This window comes from Syngnathoides biaculeatus, chromosome 4 (assembly GCF_019802595.1).
Source record: "Syngnathoides biaculeatus isolate LvHL_M chromosome 4, ASM1980259v1, whole genome shotgun sequence".
Classification (NCBI taxonomy): domain Eukaryota; kingdom Metazoa; phylum Chordata; class Actinopteri; order Syngnathiformes; family Syngnathidae; genus Syngnathoides; species Syngnathoides biaculeatus.
This window is the reverse complement of record NC_084643.1, coordinates 32593851-32603108: the sequence shown is the minus strand read 5'-3', so window position 1 is coordinate 32603108 and position 9258 is coordinate 32593851. Positions and strand designations below refer to the sequence as shown.

The window sequence follows — 9258 nt, the reverse complement described above, 5'->3', positions numbered from 1 at the left end:
GCGTCAAACGGGATGACGACAGGCCAAATGATGTTTTTGGAAGGGGGGGTTGCATTGTGGGGAGGACTTGTGTGATGATGTAATGACCAGAGACACTTTGTAGACTTTGTAGACCGAGAGAAAGCTTATGACAGAGTACCAAGAGTATGTTAGAATAGTACAGGACATGTATGAGGGAAGCAGAACAGCGGTGAGATGTGCCGTAGGTGTGACAGAAGAATTTAAGGTGGAGGTGGGACTGCATCAGGGATCCGCGCTGAGCCCCTTCCTGTTTGCGCTAGTAATGGATAGGCTGACAGATGAGGTTAGACTGGAATCCCCTTGGACCAATGATGTTCGCCGATGATGTTGTGATCTGCAGGCGGAGGAACAATTAGAAAGATGGAGATATGCACTGGAAAGGAGAGGAATGAAGATTAGCCAAAGTAAAACAAAATATATGTGGAGGAGGAGGAGGAAGAGTGAAGCTCCAGGGAGAAGAGATAGCGAGGGTGGACGACTTCAAATACTTGGGGTCAACAATCCAGAGCAATGGTGAGTGTGGGAAGGAAGTGAAGAAATGGGTCCAAGCGGGTTGGAACAATTGGCGGAAGGTGTCTGGTGTTCTATGTGACAGAAGAGTATCCGATAGGATGAAGGGCAAAGTCGATAAAACAGTGGTGAGGACGGCCATGATGTACGGATGAGAGACGGTGGCACTGAAGAAACAACAGGAAGCTGAACTGGAGGTAGCAGAAATGAAGATGTTGATGTTCAGGTTGGAAAGGATTACAAATGAGCTCATTAGAGGGACAGCCAAAATTGGGATATTTTGGAGACAAGGTTAGAGAGAGCAGACTTCAATGGTTTGGACATGTCCAGAGGCGAGAGAGTGAGTATGTTGGTACAAGGGTGCTGAGGATGGTGCTGCCAGGCAAAAGAGCGAGAGGAAGACCAAAGAAAAGGTTGATGGATGTTGTGAGGGAGGACATGAGGACAGCGGGTGCTAGAGAGGAAGATGCACGAGATAGGCTTCGATGGAAAAAGATGACACGCTGTGGCGACCCCTAACGGGACAAGCCGAAAGGAAAAGAAGAACAAGAAGTAATGACCAGAGACACTGCTTGAGGAACACGAGCCACCTGAGTTAAAAAAAAAAAATCCCTTTTGTCTATTTACTTGTCTGCTAGCCAAATTTTGAAGATTGAAAATGTAAAGCTAAAATATCAATAACAGCAAAAGTAGTTTCAACCCTTAGTCGGGTAGAGGAGTTGCCAGGGTGGAAGTACGTCACAAATCAAACTAAATTTATTCATCCTTAATTAATAGCTATCATCCGTAGTGAAAACTAGATTTTTGTTTCATTTTTGTCAGGTTTTCTTTTCACGTCTTCCTCTACTGACTACCCGCCTCTGTTCCAATCCAATTGAAGTGTACACGTGGGTGTGGGAGCGCAGCACAACACCCCCCCCCCCTCAAGAAAAAAATCAATTTATGTCATCTGGCTCCTCTCGATGCGGAGGAGCAGCGGTTCTTCCCTTCAAGCGTGCTTGTGGTCACTTGTCGTCATCCGCTCGCTCTCCGCCTCCTTCGTGGATCTTTTCCCGACACGCTCCCTCCCGGACCTCCCGACACGACTCCCCTCAGTCAGCACATCTCGCCTCTGTTCACAAGGGCGCCGTCGGTCCCCTCCGAAGCGCTCCGGCCCTCCGAGCGCCCCCGCCGCTAACCCGCCCTCCAAAGGGCAGGAAGGCCCGTCTCTGGCCCGGTGCCTAATGAACTCGGACAGCAGTGTGTTCTGGGATTAGCGGGGGCATTCCACGACCGGCGGCCTTTTGTCACAGGCGGCGGCCCGCTGTTTGCTTTGACAAGACAGCTGCTCAAAGCCCGTTCGCCACCCCCCGCCCGCCACCACCGCGCGGCGTGAAGGGAACGCACTCAGCGGATGACTTCCCTTTATTTGCTTTTATTGGAGGTGGATCTGCGCCCTGCAGGACGGCTTCCCTGCCTGAAGTCAACACCTGCGCCCGCCTCACCTCGTTCCCGGTAGTATTACTTGTGAGGAAGACGAGCACTTTTTGTGGGGTTGCTGGTGTTGCAGTACATCCAAAGTGGACGCAACCGAGTCACAATGTTCAAAATTGTTCCTATTGATGATTGATATTTACAAGGTGCAATGCATAATGGCGCCATGGATCTGTCGGGCCACGCAATCCGTCCATAACAATAGTAATGTCATACACATACAACTCATTGTTGACAAGTACATATGTAATTAGTTTAAATTGTTACTTCAGTCGAGGTGCCGAAATGTAGGGTATTAAAACACAGATAGGGTTTCAAAGTAAGGTGTCAAAACAGGGTTAGAGAGTCAGAGTAGGGCTTTCAAAGGAGGCTTAGGGTCTTACAGTAGGGTTTCAAAACCACGTTACGGTTTTAAAACAGCGTTAAGGTTTCAAAGTAGGGTTTTAAAATTGTTTGGTCTCAAAGTAGGGTTTGAAAACAGGGTTAAGGTTTCAAAGTAGGGTTTTAAAACACAGGGTTATGGTTTCAAAGTAGGGATTTAAAACAGCGTTAAGGTTTCAAAGTGGGATTTTAAAACGGGCTTTGGTCTCAAAGTAGGGTTTGAAAACAGGGTTAAGGTTTCAAAGTAGGGTTTTAAAACACAGGGTTATGGTTTCAAAGTAGGGATTTAAAAGAGCGTTAAGGTTTCAAAGTGGGATTTTAAAACGGGCTTTGGTCTCAAAGTAGGTTTGAAAACAGGGTTAAGGTTTCAAAGTAGGGTTTTAAAACACAGGGTTAGGGTTTCAAAGTAGGGTTTTAAAACAGCGTTAAGGTTTCAAAGTAGAATTTTAAAACGTGGTTTGGTCTCAAAGTAGGGTTTTAAAACGGTCCAGGTTTCAAAGTATGGATTTAAAGCAGCATTAGGATTTCAAAGTAGGGTTTAATACAGGGTTTTGGTCTCAAAGTAGGGTTTGAAAACTGGGTTAAGGTTTCAAAGTAGGGTTTTAAAACACAGGGTTATGGTTTCAAAGTAGGGATTTAAAAGAGCGTTAAGGTTTCAAAGTGGGATTTTAAAACGGGCTTTGGTCTCAAAGTAGGGTTTGAAAACAGGGTTAAGGTTTCAAAGTAGGGTTTTAAAACACAGGGTTAGGGTTTCAAAGTAGGGTTTTAAAACAGCGTTAAGGTTTCAAAGTAGAATTTTAAAACGTGGTTTGGTCTCAAAGTAGGGTTTTAAAACGGTCCAGGTTTCAAAGTATGGATTTAAAGCAGCATTAGGATTTCAAAGTAGGGTTTAATACAGGGTTTTGGTCTCAAAGTAGGGTTTGAAAACTGGGTTAAGGTTTCAAAGTAGGGTTTTAAAACAGGGTTAGGGTTTCAAAGTAGGGCTTTAAAACAGAGTTTGCGTCTCAAAGTAGGGTATGAAAACAGGTTTAGGGTTTCAAAGTAAAGTTTTCTAACAGGGTTAGGGCTTCAAAGTAGGGTTCAGGATTCAAAGTGGGATTTCAAAATAGTGTTTGGGTTTCAAAACACAGTAACATTTTCTAAAATTGGCTTATGGTGTCCAAATGCGGTTTCAAAAGGTTTTCGGGTTTCCAAGACGGGTTCGGGTTTAAAAGTAGCCTCTCAAAAGTGATGTAAATGCAGACTTTGTATCAAATCGTTTTTCCTCCTTTATCTTTAGGGAGGGGGCAGTTGTGCACGAAAAAGCACAAAAGTTGCCATCTGGCTTTATTTGCAAGGACTAAATTACATTGCTATAAATTTCCAGAAATTATTTCACTGTAAATATTTTCAAAATATTGAATTCTGAGAAGATATTAAGAGTTGCCCCAAACAACAAAGGATATGACATAGCATATAAAATATCCCACAAAATGTTCTTTACTTATGGAGTTACTTTAATGATATGGTTAATGTTTCCAGTCCAATCACGTTATATATATTTGCCAATCATTTTGTTGATACACTAACATTCAAATAAAAGGCTCAGTAAAGAGTAAAATATATATATATATATATAGAGAGAGAGAGAGATTTTTTTTGAGAAGTGATGTTGGCATGCATGACAAGAAATAATTTTAACAGTTCTGTGTCCAATAGTAAGGCAGCATGTTTTTATACATTGTCAGCACCTGAATCTCAACAAATCAGATCACAGAAAACTTCACTTAATTCAATATATATCATGTAACTTTTTAGTTTCATATATAATAGTACTCTGAATATCTCGAGATCATCATTTTGGGCTCTTCGTTAGCTTTAAGCTCGAACCAGAATTCTAAAAATGAAATCTTTGACTGAGTTACACTAGCTGAATGCCCTAAATATTTTTTTTCTACATTATTCTAATTTATTGAGATCACTCCCAATGACTGATGGAGGAGAAGATTACTTCCAAGTACAAACAGGAAGTCTTCCCTTTAAGGCGCATTTATCAAATACTGTAGGACGTGTGCCAGAAGTTGATATGACGTGATTTTAACGATAAAATAAAACAGACAAAAATGAGCAAGATTATTTTGGATTGGGGCAGGACAGAAATCAAACAATCACTTGTCGGGTGTCTGTGAGGTCCCAAAACGTTTATTTGAGGCGTTTAATCTGCTGGTTTGTATTATTGATCTTTGTGTCCATCTTGTCCACTTTGTTGAAGAGACAATCGATGGAGTCATCCTGGCTTTCGATCTCCGACTGGAGACCCAAGGCGAGCCTCTTGAGCCTGCTCAAGCCGTCCGCCATTTCACCTAAAAAAAAATGGGGGAAGATGACTGGCCCACTATGTCCATTTTTTATAAATGAACTTTAATCTTTAAAGTCGATGAATAATCATTTTGTACCGCCGCTTGACATCCAGTTTCTTCCAACAGGGGTCAAATATGTAGAAATGGCCGTAATAAACCTGTGCTGGCTGTACATGAAAACTAGGGTTGAAGTTACAATGGTAGTCCAAATTACAAGTGACTCGTTAAGAAACTAGCATCCATGCCGCAATTTTAAACCCTTTCGGAACAAATATTTGAACACAGACTATTAACCACCATACATGTAGACAGAAATTATATAAGTACATTCAAAGGCATCTATTTTTCATACTCTCCTAAAAACTAATATTGTTGCAGTTGCGAAGGTGTTCTTGGTTGTCTGCATGTGTGTATTGTACTGCCCCCTGGTGCCCAAAGCGCGCACAACAGACGCGCACACATTCATGGTCAAAATGAATAATCCATCCATTTTCTTTGTCGCTTATCCTCACGAGGGTCGCGGGGAGTGCTGGAGCCTATCCCAGCTGTCAACGGGCATGAGGCGAGGTACAACCTGAACTGGTTGCCAGCCAATCACAGAGCACATGGAGACAAACAACCACACTCAGAATCACACCTAGGGGCAATTTAGAGTGTCCAATTAATGTTGCATGTTTTGGGGACGTGGGAGGAAACCGGAGTGCCCGGAGAAAACCCACGCAGGCACGGGGAGAACATACAAACTCCACACAGGCGGGTCTGGGACTAAACCCGGGACCTAAGAACTGTGAGGCCAAGGCTTTACCAGCTGATCCACCGTGCCGCCCCAAATTAATTATATTATGACATTTTTTGTATTTAAAAAGTAGTATTCTGGTTTAGGAAACAAAATATATTAACTATTTAACAGAATTCTACTGTAACACTATAAACTGTTGCATTTTTGCCAAACAGTAACAATGGAAAATTCCCAAAACTTTCATTTGAATTCCAAATTTCAAGACCAAAGGTTCTGCTGTATCGTAATCCGCCATTTTTCGGTGGTTCACTTATTGCAGACCTACTCTATAAAATGCTTTTTTTTAAATATTACTTTTTTTCCACGTTGAAATACATTGAGAATTGAGTTTAAAAAGTTCAAGTCTCAAAGGATATACAGTATTATAATATTTCACTGTCTATACATTTGATGCTTACGTTTTTTTATGTTCATGTACAATGTGCTTAGCCATTTTATTAAGCCTAAATGTGTTTACTATAAAAAATTTTTTTTTCAATACAGGTTTTCAGTAACCCCGATTCTAACCATCATCCCCGTGATCAGTGTACAGAAGTCGAGAATGTACCTAAATTGTTGTCCAAGGTCTGGTGAGCTTGTCGAAGGTGTCTGTTCTGAGAAGATCCATTTCGGGCGGAGAAGTCGCCGTCGACTGATGCCGAGGCCCCAAACCCTTAAAAAAAAAAAAAAAAAAAACATCAGAACACACTTCAGGTGGTACATGTCAGATATGCACTGCACCTCCTGTCTCCAGCTTTCTGAGGTTGGGGTGACTTGCTTGGTACTTGTCTTCTTGCCCTCTGCTGGTCGCCAAAGCACTCTGTAATCTAAAAGGAAGAAACGTGAACTGCATTAATAATTAATAGAGATGACTTTGTCCTCACACTGGTTCTGAAATGCTGAAAACGCTTTCTCAAGATTGAAAGAGTGTGCCAAAGACAACTGGAGTGCTGTAAGCCCGTTTTAGCCAATCAAAAAGCTGGGAAATGTACAGGTGCGTCTCAATAAATTAGAAATTAGAAGAAAAAAAAAGAATAAGAAGTTTATCAAGTGAAAAAAAGAAAACAAACCGGGGACCGGTGGGAAAAAAAAAAAAAAGTCTCAAAATGGTGAATTTGTGGATGCTGAAATGTGAATATGTGGGGGTCGACTGCAAGAAGTGCAAAGTGGCTAATGTGCAAATGAAATTTTGTTTTGACTGAGCGAGATTGGTCGACTTGACTCATTTCTTGTTCGACCCGAGTAACAGCTTGACTTGACTTTTGCCACACTAACTTGGAACTTGCCTTAAACCTGAAGCTTAAAGGGGAAATCCAATGCATTGCATGAACAATGTATCCAATAGGTCATGTAATATGGGGACCTTTGTTTACGCACTTATGTCGCGTTGGCCTCCAAGTCATTCCGCCCAAAGAACCATCCGAATATTCAACATTATTTACAGCCACAGGTTAAAATCCGTATGGAAGTATTCTTCCAAATTCCTTCCCGATCAACCGATACTGCCATTTCTTCATCAGATGAGGATAAATCCGAGAAATCAGCGCTCGGCATAAATGGTGTCCCGTGTAATCGAGCATTTCGAACGGCAAGGTACACGTCACACATCTGCCCACGTGGGTCATGTGACTCACGAAAATAACAGCGCCCCTGAAAATTCGTAATTGTCGATAAAAATCTTCTCAAAACGCTACGAAATGAGGGAGGATTTAACATCACATTGTCAAGATAGAGTACATATTACATGACGTATTGGATACATTGCTCATGCAAACCACTGGATTTCCCCTTTAAGACTTCGGACTTACAGCTATATTGTACATACTGTCTGTGACTTCCTCCTGCCTCTCGAATATGGTTGAAAAAAAAAAAAAATCATCGTGAAACTCTCACATGACACAGATTCATTCCTAGTTTTCTTTTGTTTAAAATCTATTGAAGTATTATTTATGCATTAGTATATATTTCTGTGAAGTATTATTGAAATGTTAAATATGAACGCCGCCCTCACCTTTCGTTGGCCTGGTAGGGCTTTGGCTCCTCCGCTGGAGGTTTGGGCTGGTCAGGTTTGCCCTTGAAGTAACTGACCAGGCCTCCCCAAACACTCTTGATACTGTTGATGTGCTTCTGGCTGGTCTTCAGATCCTCATCCATGTTGTCCAACATTTTGTCCGTCCTTTTCAGAACTTCCCCCTGTCGCATCAGCTCCTACGCAAAAGAAGAGCGAGGACTCGAGTACGACGGCGACGCAGCTTTCCGCGTGCCCCGACAAATCCGAGTACCTCTGCCGTTTCCACACCCATCTTCTCGGATTCGTAGATGTACCCGAGGGAACGGTAGCTGCTGTCCACCGCCGACTGAGCCGTATGCATCACTTCCTGCTGGAGGTAGCGCTGTCTCCTCTCGGCGTCGGTCAGCCCGCCGTCGCCGGGGTCGCCGTCCAAGCCCCTGTTTGAAGGGCGGAAGCTATCTTCGTCGTCATCGTCTGCGAATGGGTTGCGGGAGTCCGGGTAGGCCATCTAAAGGGGACATAAGAAGATATTACACAAATCCATCCATCCGCTTATCCTCACGAGGGTCGCGGGGAGTGCTGGAGCCTATCCCGGCTGTCAACGGGCAGGAGGCAGGCAGGGGACACCCTGAACCGGTTGCCAGCCGATCGCAGGCCACATAGAGACAAACAGTCGCACTCACAATCACACCTAGGGGCAATTTAGTATGTCCAATTAATGTTGTATATATTTTGGGGGGGGATCTGGGAGGAAACCCACGCAGGCACGGGGGAGAACATGCAAACTCCGCACTCCCCGGCTAAAATGCAGAGGGGTTGCGTCAGGAAGGGCATCCGGCATAAAACTGTGCCAAACAAATATGCGTTCATCTGCGATGACGCGCTGTGGCCACCCCTAAGGGGACAAGCTGAAAGGAAAAGATGAAATAAGACGATACCTATCATTTCTTCATTAAAGGACTTCCTCAGTATCAATAAGATAAACAATGAAAACAAAGTCATGTATATACAAAAATAATGGTTTCGTCTCAATTTACTCAAGAACTTACTCATCTGGACCAGTATGTTGGACACACATTTTATTCTGTTGAGTAACTTCTGGGATCCAGTGCAAGAGGATTTCAATCAATCAGACAATCATGGAAATAACTGCAATAGACAATCCACCAATAAAAACTACTTTTAATGATAAGTTAAACATGAAAAGGATGCTATATCAGAATTGTTAACACGTTTACATACAGGTGTCGATTTGAAAATTGGCACTCCTCCCTGATTAGAGACTATATATCAGCTACATTCCGATAATTTACACCTATAATTGAATATACCGTGTGAGCTGGTGATACAATCTCCTACTTAAAATATGATCCATCTTATTTCCTAATAAAGCAAATTAACGTCACATCGTCGGAAGTCCAGTAACGTCGAGTTCCTCAACGGAAACAACCCCAAGCACAGGCCGAAAGAAGTAGGCAATGTGTGAAAAAAATGTCCCCTTTGGCCACCTACACTAAAACAGATTGTGTTCGACGCGGAACATTCCTAAAATGTGAATAATATTCTTTAAAAACACAAACCATGGCCCGATGTGCTAGCTGCAGCAGTTGCTTGGTCAGATGACTGACATTAACGCTTCCCGAATGACGTCACCACGCCGCGCGTACCCGGATGTTGATGTTGTGCGACGAAAACAAATAAAAGGAATTGGGCGATTACATATCTGCCGCCAGCACAAAAGTATA

At 42.8% G+C, this 9258-nt stretch overlaps 1 protein-coding gene across 1 annotated transcript; it reads right to left on the bottom strand.

Annotated features, from left to right (window-relative positions):
* Window positions 1-4544: 4544 nt before the first annotated feature.
* On the bottom strand, window positions 4545-9248 carry snap29 (synaptosome associated protein 29). The gene is made up of 6 exons (XM_061816872.1): window positions 9094-9248; window positions 7785-8021; window positions 7514-7710; window positions 6244-6329; window positions 6071-6175; window positions 4545-4727 (listed from the first exon to the last, which is right to left on the bottom strand). Exons 1-6 carry the CDS (start codon window positions 9094-9096, stop codon window positions 4567-4569), a joined length of 789 nt encoding a protein of 262 aa, XP_061672856.1. The 5' UTR covers window positions 9097-9248; the 3' UTR covers window positions 4545-4566.
* Window positions 9249-9258: the final 10 nt, after the last annotated feature.

Coding starts and splice junctions, on each gene's coding strand:
- snap29 (XM_061816872.1), bottom strand. Junction 7,711..7,784: donor TGGGTGTGGAAACGGCAGAG/GTACTCGGATTT, acceptor TCTTTTGCGTAG/GAGCTGATGCGACAGGGGGA. Junction 6,330..7,513: donor CCCTACCAGGCCAACGAAAG/GTGAGGGCGGCG, acceptor TCTTCCTTTTAG/ATTACAGAGTGCTTTGGCGA.